At 38.1% G+C, this 15,671-nt stretch overlaps 2 protein-coding genes across 2 annotated transcripts; both read right to left on the bottom strand.

Annotated features, from left to right (window-relative positions):
- Positions 1-737: 737 nt before the first annotated feature.
- cndp2 (carnosine dipeptidase 2) lies at positions 738-9,496 on the bottom strand. Its single transcript, XM_073483994.1, has 12 exons — positions 9,279-9,496; positions 7,857-7,934; positions 7,128-7,271; positions 6,838-7,000; positions 5,277-5,365; positions 3,727-3,927; positions 3,522-3,606; positions 3,220-3,380; positions 2,948-3,112; positions 2,131-2,272; positions 1,307-1,454; positions 738-951 (listed from the first exon to the last, which is right to left on the bottom strand). Exons 2-12 carry the CDS (start codon positions 7,914-7,916, stop codon positions 885-887), a joined length of 1,425 nt encoding a protein of 474 aa, XP_073340095.1. The 5' UTR covers positions 7,917-7,934; positions 9,279-9,496; the 3' UTR covers positions 738-884.
- Positions 9,497-10,512: 1,016 nt separating this feature from the next.
- Positions 10,513-14,944, bottom strand: LOC141010899 (zona pellucida sperm-binding protein 4-like). The gene is made up of 12 exons (XM_073484053.1): positions 14,782-14,944; positions 13,318-13,629; positions 13,118-13,242; positions 12,847-13,003; positions 12,626-12,748; positions 12,360-12,532; positions 11,770-11,867; positions 11,472-11,620; positions 11,195-11,372; positions 10,977-11,112; positions 10,676-10,750; positions 10,513-10,588 (listed from the first exon to the last, which is right to left on the bottom strand). The coding sequence occupies exons 1-12, from the start codon at positions 14,918-14,920 to the stop codon at positions 10,580-10,582; spliced, it is 1,674 nt and encodes a 557-aa protein (XP_073340154.1). The 5' UTR covers positions 14,921-14,944; the 3' UTR covers positions 10,513-10,579.
- Between the last annotated feature and the right edge of the window lie 727 nt (positions 14,945-15,671).

Below are 15,671 nucleotides of genomic sequence, written 5' to 3'. Positions count from 1 at the left end.
ACTTTTTACAGCACATTTTTCTGACAGCTTGCAGTAACTCTACAGATCAAATTTTGACATAAAAACACATTTAATAAGCTTCTAAATTGTCTTGTTAATCATTAAACTAATGTTCAGTTGAAAAAATACAATATAAATGTATGTAGCATAAGTTTATTACTATATTCTTTCTTCGTTCCCATTTATTATATCTTAACCCCTCAGACTGATCTTGTGACCCATTGGAGGGTCACAAGACCTCCTGTCCTTCTGGTTGGAAACCACTGGACTAAACTGCAGACTAGCAGTTAAAATTATCTCCACCTCAAACAACTACCACAAGAAAATGCTGTTTTCACATTGGTACATCACTGTAAACAATCTTATTATGTCATTTATAATAATAAATGAGTGAAAGGGGACATTTTACTGCAGAACCGGACTTTACTTTCGGTACTTTAAGGACATTTTGCTAATGATAATTTTGTAATTTTGAGTTAGATTATGAATTTAATACTTTTCCTATAAAAAGGATCTGAGTATTCCTGAGGTTATTGTTCTGCTACTTACGTGTCAAAATAATAAAAATCAACCATTAAATCTCAATCACCATATTCAGTTTTCACACCCTGCAGTTCAAATTCATTTTTCAGCCAACAATATTTTTATAAATCCAGTGACATTATTGTAAATAGATAACTAATGCAGTTTCCCGTAAACAACTTCAAAACATATTAATAAAACAGGAAAACACATGGTAACAAAGAAAAACACTTTTATTATTATGAGGCAGTGTGTATAAAACTATTAACCGTGGAAAGTAAATCATACAGCTGTGGCTCAGAGAGTGAGAAGACATATCATGTTATTACATATTTTCCATTTTTTCATGAGGAGGAATCACTTCATTCCAGCTGGGAAACCTCGTGGAAGTATGCACCGAGCATCTTGATCCCCTGAATGTAGTTGGACCTGCAAATAGAAAGATGAAACAGTGATGAGCTTCTTCAAATCGTAGAATAGTCAATGGTTCAATGTGTAGATTATTGATAAAGAACTCCAGTGGTTGCATCTCATTTTCAAAATGACAGTTGGGAAGAAAAACTTAATCTGTTCAACGTAATTTAAAACAAAATGTGGAGTTGACAGACAGCATTTAAAAGCCCTGAAACAATCTTTCCTTTGGCTTTAATAATATAATTTCTCTCTCTTGGTATCACATCTGAACTTGTTTGTATTGATGCTTATTTAACTCCTATGAGAAACTTCCCAAGTCCCCTCTTCTTTCAATCCCAGTGATTCAGATAGAAAAGTTAAAAAAGAGTACCTGTTGAGCTTCTCATTCTGGGAGTGGGCTCCATCATCAGAGGATCCTACGGGGAGCAACATGACGTTACGTCCTGTGGCCTCCTGGAATGTCAGGGTGACGGGGATGCTTCCACCCTCACGAGTCAGGTCAGGCTCCACGCCGAAGACTGAGGCACAGCAAGGAGGAGGAGAAAATGTGAAGAACAGTCGCAATGAAAGAATAAAACTCTGCATTATTAACAACTGCAACAACAAAAATAGTTTCATCCTTATCCATTAGATCGCTCTTAAACCAACAACCCTTTGTGGTATTTAGATCTAAGTTTTATTTGTGTGTTAAAGGTTGGAGACAGGCTTTTGTTATAACTGTTCTTTCACTGCAAAAAAAACAAATGGAAACTATTTTCTACCTTTGACGTCAGTAGCTTGTCTTTCCAGAAACACTGGTTAGATACTTTTTTTCTTTCAAACACATTATTATTTATGCTCTCAGCACCTCCTCAAAATTACTTCAGCCTCCATTGTAGAATTGTAGAAGCCTCAGCAGCAACTACTTAAAAACTTTATGCATGTTAATAAAACTGAAATCTACAGGCTTGATCGCAATTGTTTTTTTGTGCATTTAGTAGCTCAAATTTCCTTTATTGCATGAAGAGTGCATTAACACAGAACAGCGGTAATGACATCAGTGTGAAAACATGACAAAAACTAGATATTACCCAATAATACCCTAAAAATAAAAAATAAAAACAAATGGTAAAAGTAGTGGGAAAAAAAAATAAAGATAATGTTTACTAATCATATACATTATACTATAAGTCTTGCATCACTCGGCCTCTGTACCTGTCTTCATGGCCTTCCGACCAGCCATGTAGTGCGGGTGGTTGAAGTCAGACACCCAGGCCTTGGCTCCGTGGCCCATGCTCACATTCAGTTTGTTGGGGCTTCCCAGTTCAGCAAACTTCTTCTGCAGGTAATCCAAAACCTTGACAAATGACAGAAAAATATGAGTAAAATCAAAGCACATTTGTAACAAGTTTGTGAGAATATTTTGACGTCTAAAAGGAGACAATTTATCTGTTATTTAACAGGCTGAAACTATTTTTGAATGTCATTCAAAACAAAACATTTCTTTTTCACTCTAATTCAGTGTCAGTTATGAAACATTCTTTTGAAAACACCTTCACAAACTTGCACTTAAGCAATGCTTTTACCGGCCTTTTAATATTTCTATAACATACCTGCATTTAAATCTGTTAATGCATATTATATAATGTGCTTCCCAACTTTTTATACATTACCATTCATTGTTTTGTGCTGTGGTAAGCATTTGGCAAACTCACAAGGGCCAAGGGTTGTATAAACAATTGTTCTGATTATTGACAGGATTACGACATCATTCAGTGATTTATCGTCAAGACGAATTGATCAAACATTGAACAAATTCAGAATCTGTAACTTTGTCATACTTGGTAAATTTTTGTTGTAGAGGCAATATTCCTTCCAAAAAAGTGTGACTGAGTGAGTCATCTTTGTGACACACAACCACTCATGCAAAGTCATCAAGTTTCAAATTTCACTGGCATAGAATTCATTTTACACTGCAGATGACAGAAGTCGGTGTTAGATAAAATCAGTGTGAAGATATTTCACGGTCTACCTGCTTCTCCACAACTTTGGGGTCCATGTCAGGGACGAGGCGGATGGAGAACTTGCCAATGACCTTGCGGGGAATCACAGTCTTGGCTCCAGTTTCTGCAAAAGCTCCCTCAATCCCATGAAGAGAAAGAGATGGGTATCTCCAGCGGTGCATTAGGATTTGTTCCTACAGGAAGACAAGAACAGTACAGTTTAAATAATGATGGATTACTATGCAGTAATCCAGAGATTTCCATTTTAGAGTGACGGAAACAACAGAAATCAGTTCCCTGCCTTGGTGTCATGCAGCAGCTTCCCAACGCCGACATCTTGGCAGTATTCATCCAGGTCAAATTCAATATTCTCATACAGCTTGCTCTCCTCATCCGTCAGAGGGGCCACATCATCGTACATGCCAGGAACCAAAATCTTCCCCCTTTTGTCTACCAGGGAGCCTGTTTAGGAGGAGACAGTCCAGATAAAAACTTTCCTAAAATGTAAGTGCAGGTCAAAGAAATTAAACTTTTACCACCAGGGATTTCCTCTAAAACAAAGTAGTTTTATGAGATTATAGTTTAGTTTTCAGCTTCACTTGCCCATAAGTGCAATCAGGTCGGTCATGGCTTCATGGACAGAGCCGCCAAACACTCCTGAGTGTAGGTCTTTGCAGCCACACTCCACCTTTAAATTAAAAAATAAACCATGTTAATCAGACATCTATCTAGACATGCCGAGTACATCCACGTTATACTGAAACATTCAAAGTCTATAAATATAATCAGTACTACAACCAGTCCTCACCTCCATGAAGAAGTAGCAGATTCCTCTCAGTCCGTAGGTGATGCAGGGTTTGGTCTTGCCCAGCCAATAGTTGTCAGAGATGCAGACATAATCCACGTCTTTTAAGAAAGTGTCTTTACGAGAAAACACCAGTTCATCCAGGCCCTCCGATCCAGACTCCTCCATGCCCTCGAAGCAGAATTTGATGTTGATGGGAAGCTCCTGCACCGTGGAGAGATAAGGAAAAAATACAACTTTGTTGAAACTTCCAAATTCATTATCAAAAGGCCTCACTGTGCACAAGTATAAATATCAGTGAGATGAAAGGCCTACTTAGCATATTTCAACAGTTTGTCCGCTACTGTTTGAGGGAATATAGGTTATTCAAAACAAGAAGCAGATGACGTGTCTTGGTTTAATCATTAAGTGCTGGATAAGACATGCAACATGATTACAGATTTCATCCACAGACCTTTGACCACTGATCCTGCTGACTGCTCCAAAGCCAGTACTAAATCAGCTCTGTACTGATTAACACAGAGATAATTCATCTTTCAGAATGATGCAGAATCATCTTGGAAAATCACTCCTCGAAATCCACTGAACGATATCTAAATATTCTATATTAGTTTTTGTTTATTATCTGTTTATTTATTATTGTGTGTTATGAATTCACACCACATATTCCAGGTATAAAAATATCCACATACTTTAAAGACATTTTTACCCAACATTTCTACATTGTCAAATATAATCAGCCTGTGAGGTTCAAAGACCACTTAATCTAGAAAGTGGTTAAACATTTTATCTTAACTTTTCGTTACACGTAGGTAATCAGCAATATTGTATACTCACAAGTTGTATTTTATTTGTTTATTTTGTTAGTCTGTTAGTCAGTGAAACGGTAAGAAATCTCCTAAAACAGAGTGGAGCTACAGCAACAGTAGTCATTGCCTCCAACACGTCACAATTAAGGCTACAGTCTTTGAAGAATGCCGCTGGACACCAATTCAAGTTTTTCTTCATTCAATGCGAGACTGTAAATGAATCTGACTTCACGTGTTTTTACACAGGGACTGAACTGCTGGTTCCCGACGCACAATACCAAATGCAATCCAAAGCAAAGAGTAATTTACTTTAATCACTACTGTTCTGACAGAGGAACAAAGTCCCTGCTTTGAACATAATATAGCTCAGTCATTGCACTTGCATGCTGTATAAAATAACCAGCATCTCTAACTCCACAACCTGAACTCTGGTGCAGGTTTGAACATGAAAGTATGTGAGTAACTACTAATGTTATCATTCCATTCACCTCCTGATATAAATCACCAAACCTCTGCAGATTTCCACTTTGCCATTCAAATAACATTCCAGCTAGTAAATTATAAATCGGTGTTGATGTTTCCCATCACTGTTAACCCACACCCAATTTGCCAAGTCTATAAATGAGCAGCCTGGGCTCATTTTTTTTTTTTTTTTTTATGGTCTTCACACCTAAACCACACCATGTAGCTTCTAGTACTTTACTCTACTCTAAGTTAGAGACAAAACTTTGGTGGGAGCTCTACCTGCTGGATCTTCTGGTAGGCCTCAATGCAGTTGAACCAGGCCAACACGGGACCCTTGTCATCAGTGGAGCCTCTTCCAAAGAGTTTACCTGCAAAAAGGAAACAGTGTTTTAGTTTAAAGCCCTCAGGTTTGATTTCATTGTAGCATCTTAAAGTTATTCCCAAAAAAATGAGACATGTGTTTTTGTCAGTTGGAGACAATGATGGCTTGAGGATTGGATTGTGAAAGATGCTTTATTTTGGACTTTTCTCTGTTGCTATGAAATATAGACAAAGCACTTTGGTCTTGGTGTTTATGAATTCATGGTGCCTTTTAAGTCCATGTGGGCTTGGCAGAGTTATATCCATAATAATAAAACTCTTAATTTCATTCACTGACTTTGAGTGACTAGCTAGTTTTACATGTAAAATTAAGGAACCCTTCCAGTTAGACAGATCTGTGGTGTCTGTCAGCACATCAAGTCAAACTCTGGATAATAAAACATGAAGTAAGCAAGAACAGAGCTGAGCAGACAGGAATGAGACAGGAGGAAGTGATTGTGGTACTTTTCTGTCAGCTGACCATCACCAGAAACTACACGAGACCATGTGGGTATCAGTATTAGTCACACAAATCAATTCAATAAGCACAAAAGTAAAAGGGGAGAGGGAAAAATCTTATATATGACAGTGTATCGAAAAACAGAAGTAATTAAGAATAAACCCCAGATAAATGTGCCTTACTAACACAGGATATTAGATCCCAAATCTTATCTTCAATGCTTTATCTTTCAAGTACAACAGCAGATGGGGAAGTTGACCAGGGTAATTAGTGCTGGCACACAGCAGCACATTTAGGAAAGCTGTCAAAATAAGTCTATCCAAAAACACATTTATCATCATCTAATACAATTACTAAAAAAAAAAGCACTTCACTGGAGCCCTCAGTAAAGCAGAACATATTACTGATTCTTGTTAAATACAACAGTGCATGTCCAAGTTGACCTGTGAGGTTTGCAGATAACACATGATTAAGAGCACAACTCGACCCTAAAACATGAGGTGACTGGGTTGGACTTTGAAAATATGTAGCAAACTGTGATATGATCACAAGCTGATAAAAGCTCAAAGAGCATTTAAACAAGACGTTACACTTAAGTAATGATGATGAAAGCAACTTCTCTGCTCACCAAAGGAGGAGTTTAAGACCTTTAAATAAATGATTCTGATACTAAATTTCCAGTTTCATTATAATAATTAGCTACATGTTTCCTGAACTGTCCTCTTTGTTTCTGCATCAGGATTTATTTGCAGGATGTTTTGGTCATTTATTCCTGTAAGGTTTGATACTATTATTTTGCCAAGCCAAAAAGGGATTTTTTGTAATTATTACATCAGAGTCTGGGAACAGAAACCTTAAAGTAAATCCCATCAAATTTAATTTTACGTGCCAAAGCAGTATTCCCGTCTACTTCAATAACAGCCAGTAAAGCTGTTTTGTTTTGAGCTGGCAAATTTCCCACATCAAATCACCTCAGGGTGACTTTGTACCAAACAGAAACCGAAGCAGTTCTGCTCTCACCATCTTTCTCCACCAGAGTGAAAGGCTCTGTGTCCCAGCCGTCATCTATGCTGGCTGGCTGGACATCAAGATGGCCGTAGATGCACACGGTCTTCTTGCCTGGGTCTGACCCCAAACGACCCAGGATGATAGGTGGCAGGGGGATCTCTTCTCCAGAGGGAAGCTGCATGCACAAACAAACAAACAAACGACCAAACAGGGCAAATATTGTTGAATAAGAAAAACAGAATCAATTAACCAAAATAGTGGTTGAGTAGGGAAGGCAATGAAAAACCAATGACCATTCTGACCTTCTGTTTGCCGATGTCCACCATCTCCACAGTTCCCCCCAGCCTCTCAATGTCCTTGGCTGCCATCTCCATCATCTTCTTGATCTCGCCACGCTTCTCTGGCCAAGCAGACACACTCTGGACCTCCACCCAGTCTGCGAGGCGCTAAGAAACAAGAAAAATTCAGACACATTTTAATTTCACTTAAGAAAACATGATAGGTGTTTCATCAACATATGTAATTTTTTGAAAAGTGGACAACGTTGTTAAAGCATTTAAAGCAACATTATGTAGATGTCGGCGTCCCCCCCAGTTTCTGAGTACAACACCACTGTCATAAATACAAATCCCAGGTCTGTAACAATTTGTCAGACGTAATGTAGGTGTTAACTACAAACAAAACTTGTTACATCATAACAATATTATGTGTTAAATGACTTTGAAGCTGATATTTAAAAGGCAGAAAGGTTACATAATGTTGCTTCAAATCTTAACGTGGAGTCTGAGTGACTGTGTCTTAGCTCATTATGTCTCTATAAAGTTTCACAACAACTACAGTTAATATGTCACTGAAACTTGGTCAACATTCATCACATTTGGCACACACTATAACTCAGAGTGAATGAGTTGCAAGACTAACACTGATGATTTGATCAAGTGAAGACAGACATTTCGACAATGATTAGCTGACCACAATAGCAGGACACTTACAATGAATGTATGTCAAAACTTCACCCAGAATGAGCTCACCTTCACGTACAGATCCTGGTGTTCCTCCACATACTTGAAAAGCGATGTGAGATGAGCCATCTTTGCCAGCGACAGAAGCTGAGGGTTGAACAGGCAGAATGGAGTGAGAGCCTACCTCATGTCCTTTGCTATCTTATGGGAGGACAAAAACCACGCCCTCCTGCATTCCTGCTGACTGCTGCTGTATTTGCAGCTCCCCTCTGTCATGCATGCAGTGCCAGAAGAGCATATTTAAAACCAGGAAGATGAGTCTGTGATAGTTTTGCAACAGTATAATCACAGCTGACTATGACACCAGGGAAGTAAAAACAGAAAAAAAGGAAAAGGTTACATCACAAAATGCTGACGGAAAAAATATTGATGTCTCTAATTTAGTTACAAAAAGCTTTCAAACTCATCAGTACAAATATCTTATTGCATGACATGTATGTTATCTATGAAACACTGAGTACCTGGTGCTCTTTTGCATGTAGCTCTTATCTTGTTCCTTTGTAATCGGCTTAACGTGCCATGTTTTGAATATGATTGCGATTATTTCCTATTTGTCAAATCTCAGTCAGACATGAGCAACACTTAGATAATATAAGCTCCGGACTGAACTGTCCATACCATCAGAAAATACTATATTTACATGAATATATACAACTGAGACAAAAAAAATGCAATTGTGCGGCAGTAAATTGTCAACAGCGTTTTGTGAACACAACATTATATATGCACGATCCTCCAAAGATTGCAGCATCTATACAGTTCTCTTTAACTGAACATCTGTATTTTTCTACTTCATCTTAAGCCATTTTTGTAATCATCTGTATACATACACACATTTCCCAAAGAACAAAAAAAAACATTTCTCAATGTATATTTTTTATTTTTATTTCACACTTATTTTGGCCATGCACATTTATTATTGTCTCTTTGTTGTTTCTTTCACTTGCTTTGGCAATGAAAACATTTGTTTCCCATGCCAATATATCTCTGTGAAATTGAACATTTGATTAATCTACTATCCTATATTGTACTGGAAACTGCACTAGAGCCTCGCAAATGACAAAGAGGACAAATCCTCAAATCGTGGACATAGCCTAAAGTTTCACTTTCATTTTACCACATTACAGGTTAACCACAAATATGAACTTTCATTGTAATGCTAAACTGAAACCAGTTTTTCCTGTACATCAACAAATAGTAGCTTTAAACAGGCCTGGAGTCAAACAGATATCTAGCTAGTTAGCTGTGATGGTAAAACAGTGCCATTAGCTTGCCTGCGAACTAACTAGCTTAAATATCTCCAAAAGTAGCTTATATCAACTTAATGCTATGCTAAAGGAGAGCTAGTCGTCTCTTGACATTGCTTTGCTCATGTCTGAAACGCATGAAGAGACATTAAAACTAGCTACGTTTTCAGTTATAAGTACTCACTTCGTGTTTATTGCCGCACAGCTGACGTCCACATGTGACTCCTCTCACCTGACAAACACTTCCTGTGTTTCCTAATGTCGCTGACAAGTGTTTTAAAGAGTTGCAGCGGTTCGTGTTTGTGATCTACGCAGAAAGCAACGCCAGCAGAGAGACTTCAGCACCGCCGGTGAGCACAAAGTAGCAGTTTGACTGTGGTCACGGCGCAATGGATTGTGGGTAAGCGGCAGATGCTTCGTCATGTTCATCCATATGGTCCAGAGACAGTGTGCAGAGGAGAGCGACCCTCTCTGACAGAGACACCTATATTTACAAATAAGGAGTGCTCTGTTGTAAGCTAACAGATAATGTTACTGGACTATTTTTTGTTGTTGTTGATACTGCTTCTGGAAACAGCTTTATCATTTTATTTATGGTGTTGTTTTTATCCGTTTGTTTTTTTTTGCTTTTATATTGGCTGTGAACTGTATAACTTTGACCTTTAAAACACTTTGCAACCAAAAAATTATCTTAAATATTCTTAAAGGCTACAGTTACTTAGAGTATCCTTGTTTCTCTATCCTTTCAGTTCAGTCTGGTTGAACCATTTTACAGAGTTTTGTTCTCCATCTGTAAAATGACATGTATTGCAAACCCTTCACATAAAATGCCATTTGTAAAGGAAGTGCTTCTACAAACTAAAAGCATGAAAGAACCAGACACAAATATGACGTACTCCTCTTCGCTGTCCAACTATACCAAATCAAGTGTTCCTGGCAGACAATGTCAAACATTTAAACACAGTTTAGAAAGCTGTAGCATTTCATTTTAAACCATAAGGCAACAGATTGAGGTAAAACACATGAGGTAGACATTTCAGGGAGATTTGATACCATTAGTTTGCCGAGCCAAAAAAAATATAAAGTGGCACAATCCTACCATGGAAGATTGGGAGAAGAAACCATTTTAATCACATTACATCTCATCTTCCAAGCCCAAACAGCATCACCGTCGACTTCCTTGAATTGCAAACTTTCCAGATCATATTGCACCATTTCCTCATGAATGCCTTCTTGGTTGCCCAAAATAGAACCGTCCTTATGTTGTACATTTGTGTCATGTTACATGAATATAACACAACATGTCATGGTGCAACACATTTTCACTTTATGAATGCCTCAGACTGGTTAATATCCCCTGCTGAATTTCCCCCAGTCGTTATGCCTTGCATCTACATTTTCAGAAACCACAAGTATACTGTATTATAAAATGTTATTTATTCATTTTTCCGTAAATCATTTTCTGAAGTCTTCAGCTGCAAGTCCTTATGGTGCCTAGAAGCAAAGAAAAATGTGATTAGACTTTAATAAAAAAAATAATTAAAAAAAGTAGGGAGACATTTGCAAGGTTTAGAGACTCACCTTTCCATCAAAGCAACGTTCTGCACATGTTTTTTCTTCTGGCTTACAAACTTCTGCAGAGCACATGAAATAAATCTACAAGGGAAAGAAAGTTACCATGTGAGGAAAAAAATAAAAAATAAAAGTGAAGGCGTTATATGAGCAAAGGCTTCATACTAGGCAAGCCGTAGTACAGAGTGCCTTATTTGTGTAAAAGGATCTCTTAACAAGTCACATCGTCACTGGTCAATGTTCATTTTCATCTGCACCCATTTTATGCAGTCTAGCTTTGACCATTTAGTCCCATAATGCCAATACTCACTTCTTCATTAAGGTACTGGTTTGTCTTTTGATCCATAAACTGGAAGGCCTTGACCACAAAGCGCCTCTGGTGGCGATTTTTGGGTGAGCCAGTCACTTGAAGGATGGACACATTTGGATCATAAGGGTTGGCACACCTGCACAGACAAACATAAGTTGAGTGGACACAGACAACGGTGTTTGAATGCACATGAATGAAGTCAAGATAGTCATGCTTACCCTTCATAAACAAGCACCAGAGCATTCTTTGCTGAACGAGGGTAAGCAATACAGTAGTTGACAAGAATTACAGCATCTGGTTTTGGAGACTTCAGGCGCAGCTCAAGATACACTGGGTTGCCAAGGAGCAGTCTCAAGGGGAGAGAGGTAGTGGCGAAGTAGCTTGAATACGTCTTATCTGTTGGGATAAGACAGAAAAGAAGCAAACTCTGTAAAACTGATGAAATTTTACAATTTGAGATCAACTGTTCATTGTACTTTTTGCATAAAAGCCAACCTTTAGCCATTCTCAGTTGAACACTATATAAGCCATTAGATATGACTGATGATGGCAAGGTGGAAGCTGGTGTCTTAACCATGTATCCAACACTGGCCATCGACTGCTGAGCACTGCCCGATTTGCTGTAGCGGCATTCAACCATGAACCTACAAAAGACATGGGTTAATGACAGTTTTGCTCTTTTAGAGTTATCTGTATATAGCAGAAGCAGATTATCAATCCTCTAGACACATTAGGATAAATAACTGTATTATTGTACCTACAGAGTTAAAGGTGTGCTGTATTACCCACTAACCTCAGTGGATTACTTCTTGTAATTATGCCAAACTTTAGGTTCAGAGCTTTGACAACAGACTGCACTTCAGCCAGGTAGAGTTTTGTGTCGTCAACATCCTGCCAAGAAAAGCCAAACTTCTCAGCCTTTTGCTTCATGTTTCCAAGTTACACAGCATGTAGGATGTACTCTCAGGTGCAGTTGGGACATGTTTAAAGTGTATTCTTAAAATCTTGTTTTCCAAGAGCACTCTACAGAATTTAACATTGTATCAGAACAAGTAATTTTTCCTTTCTTTGTGATTTCTGATCAATAATACTCCGTAATGTGGATATGAGTAGATAAAGCAAGTATTAGCACAGGTAGTTCAGAAAATTACACCACTTTACTGTAATGCAGCCTTCAAAACCAGGGAACACTTGTAATACAAGTCTGTCTTTTTAGAGAGATAGATAGATAGACCAGCCCTAAGCAGTAGCAATCAATAGCAAGTCGATCAAGTCCAAAAGTGTCATGTTTAAACCTGACATCACTTAAGTCCAAGTATCAGTTTTACTTCATGTACTGGCGTAAACAGGTAAAGTGCATTGTTAAAGTCAAGGACAACTTACATAAGAACGAGCTCCACATTCTGAAACTTTGAACTTGAAGATGGCAACCTTGTCATTAACAATGACTGGTTTACAGTTTGGACTTCCAGGAATAACGAGCTTGGTGGGGTCCACATTGAGGTTTGCGGTGTCGGAGCGAATGGCGAAAACAAAGTGTTGATCCCCAGTGCACTCTAAAGTGAGGAGGGTTACCAGAGATACGTTTTCCATTAGAGAAGTTCAAATGGAAGATTTAAATACCACATCTCACTTGACAGAAACCTTACCATCCAGTGGATAGTAGCAGACATATGTTGAAGGATCCACACAGCATCCCATCTTCTCACAGTCTGAGGAAGATATTCCTGACTGACCACAGGCCACCCGCTCCCCCGTGACTACAGCACAATCTGAAATTACAATTTTAGATTAGAAAAAAAACAAAAAAACAACAACCCTGAAAGATGTTAACGTTATTGTTAATTTGCTGCAGACAGTTTGCACTCACTTTGTGCCTTTGATGACATTGGTGTTGGGGAACATTTTGCTTTGTGTTGGCCACTGGAGCGAAGGGAGGGTCCAGTTCTGGTCTCACAAGATGTGGTAGCAACTTTTGTCTGACCCAACTCATCGACATACAACAACTGCAGGCTGTAGCTGTTAGCCTGTCATGATTTACAAAGAAAGCTTTTAAGACATGAATTGAACCAAAGTAAAACAAAAATGTTGACAGAATTTGACAATTTCATCCTTAGGATTTTAAGTTGCATTACACTTACTTTACAGTTTGCTTCATGTTTCACATTGCAGCCAGTGAAGGGTACAGTCAGTGTGTTCTCGTAAGAGTTCACGTCATATTCACAGAAGCCTGGAGCATCCATGACGGACACAACCTCTTTTGAGCCTGGAGAGGGAAAAATGGTAAAATTGACTATATGCATTCATAACAAAAAACATTTTAAATGAGAACAATACATACCCAAAACTTTAACTTCATTTAAAGGACCTTTCGGCAGGGTAATCTGGAAGCTATCGTCACTGCAAACCACATCCAGCTCAGTAGAACCTTTACTGGTGCTGCTGGTCCAGCTCCTTGGAGGGGCATCCACAAATTCCACCTGGTAGCCACCGTCATTACTACTGGGCCAGTCTTCTGGACCAGAGTCTTCCATCTCCACTTGGAATCCATTGTCAGAAGAGGGGGCTCCATCAGTGGTAGCAGCACCTTCAACGTCAGGAAATGCATAAGCAGGAATTATGTCTTCACTGGCGTCGAACTCACTGCGGTCATCTGAGGGCAGAGTGGTCATTGTCACAACAGCAGTCAGAAAGCTTCAGCACTTTTCTTAGGCAAAATTATGTGAACAGCACAGCCAATTATTCGCAATAATATAAAATCAGGTCATATATTAGAAAAAGCCTGACAACCTTCTACATTACAACTAAAGATAGCTCAACCATGCATATGTCTGGTTATGAAGAAATCATTTTAAAACCAAGCTACAAATGTAGTAAACATCATTGATCAAGTGTAAACTCGTCTTTGTTAGTTAGCATTCTCCAGTTATTCTGGGCAATAAGCAGGCTACAATAAGCCTTCATTCACTTTTTCAATCTTTTAAGTGACACCAACACTGCAAGACAACACCCAGCTTCACAACACTACTTTCTCGTTGCACATTACTCTCCTAACTGCCCTTGTTTAAAAAGGACACCAATATTAACACTTGGGCAAGGAGACATTTATTAAAAAAAAACAAAACAAACAAAAAAAAAAAACCGCTTCATTCATCATCATTGCTTCTGCAATTTACCCTGGTATACAGCTCAGCTTCATATGTATAGAAGGCTAAAAGGTAAAAATGTAATGAGTACAAGTAATCTCATCAATTTAAGAATTTCTAAAAATTTAAAAGCCATTTTGAGTCAGTTTATTGCAACTGTTCAACTGCATGCAGTCATTTAAAAAAAAAAATAAATAAATAAAAAAAAAAAAAGTGCAGAAGAAAGATGCTTAAACTGACTTAAATTCATACCGTTTCACTTTTTATAATGACCTTATTTTCCTTTAACAGCTTCGTTATTCAGTTATGGAAAAATACATTATCAGTTTGTATTACTACCTCATGATTAAAGACAAAAATTCTGGAGTTTGAATTTCTTCGCCAAAACTATAGTGCGTCTGCTAAAGACTGCATCTAGTCTGACCACTGACGCAGTAAAAACTACATTGCAGAATAATAGTGAACATCAATTGTAAAAAGTAAATTACACATAAAGTCAGCAAACCCATTAAATAAGTAAAACATTAGCCACCACTAGCTAGCTATACTGGTCATACCAGACCATGTAGCTAACATTCAAGGCTGTAGGCTAGCAGCTAAACCTCTTGTTACAACACACACTCAGCATGTGACTGCTATGTCATTGCTACTAGAATTACCTGTAGCTGTAAGTGTTTGTGGTTCATGCCACTGCCCGTAGAAAAGTTCAGGGTTGTCGATTGATTCCCATCCCTGGCCTGAAACCAGCAGCAGGGTCACAGTCAGAACCAGCAGCACCTCAACCCTGACCCCAGCCATGGATGCAAGAAAATCCCTCCTGTCACTGCTGAGGACTCAGACTAAGTATAAGTGGTGGTTTGAGTTAATTGATTGCACCTGGTAGAAGCTAACTGGCTAATTGGCTACTCAATTAAAGTCGCAGGTGTGTGCATGAAAAAACGCCTGTCTGCTGTAAAGGAAAGGCCTCGAAAAGATAAGAAACCTTATTGATCATTTAATTTACAAACATTTCATTATGTAAGGGTATGAGATTTACTGTTTTGGATACATTTTGTGGGATAAAATGCAACCACATAAAATCAGTGATTGTCCAATTTTGAGGTACTTTTACTTTACCTGAGTATTTCCATTTTCTCTACTTTATACTTCCACTCCATTACATTTTGGAGGAAATCATTGTACTTTATACTCCACTACATTCATTTGATAACTATAGTTACTTGCATTGCAGTCAAACACTGCATCAGAGCCAAAGTAGCACTTTCTAAAAGCATGTTTTCATCAGCAATCAGATAAAAGACACACATTTAGTCCAATAATTAGGGGGAAAAAATGCAGAATATCAGGTCAAATAATCAGTTGTCTCATAATATACAGTATACATACATGTAAATATTTGCATAATTTACTTATACTTGTATTTTTGATACTTTAAGTACATTTAATATCAAACTTTTACTCAAGTGATGTTCTTATGGTTGACTTTCACTTTTACCAAAGTAATATTTTAACTGAAGTATGAGTTTAGGGTACTTTTTACAACACTGCA

The sequence above is a fragment of the Pagrus major genome, chromosome 16, assembly GCF_040436345.1.
Source record: "Pagrus major chromosome 16, Pma_NU_1.0".
Lineage (NCBI taxonomy): Eukaryota > Metazoa > Chordata > Actinopteri > Spariformes > Sparidae > Pagrus > Pagrus major.
This window is presented reverse-complemented; position numbering and strand designations above follow the sequence as displayed.

Bases quoted from the DNA above. Each gene is read 5' to 3' on its own strand.
- cndp2 (XM_073483994.1), bottom strand. From the start codon at position 7,916: ATGGCTCATCTCACATCGCTTTTCAAGTATGTGGAGGAACACCAGGAT. The intron at 3,381-3,521 runs GCAAGTGAAGCT...CCTCCTAAACAG, and splicing joins CGACCTGATTGCACTTATGG to GCTCCCTGGTAGACAAAAGG. The intron at 3,113-3,219 runs GCAGGGAACTGA...GTCTTCCTGTAG, and splicing joins AGCTGCTGCATGACACCAAG to GAACAAATCCTAATGCACCG.
- LOC141010899 (XM_073484053.1), bottom strand. From the start codon at position 14,920: ATGGCTGGGGTCAGGGTTGAGGTGCTGCTGGTTCTGACTGTGACCCTG. The intron at 11,868-12,359 runs GTAAGTTGTCCT...TTTTCTTGGCAG, and splicing joins AATGTGGAGCTCGTTCTTAT to GATGTTGACGACACAAAACT. The intron at 11,373-11,471 runs GTTGGCTTTTAT...TTATCCCAACAG, and splicing joins TCAACTGAGAATGGCTAAAG to ATAAGACGTATTCAAGCTAC.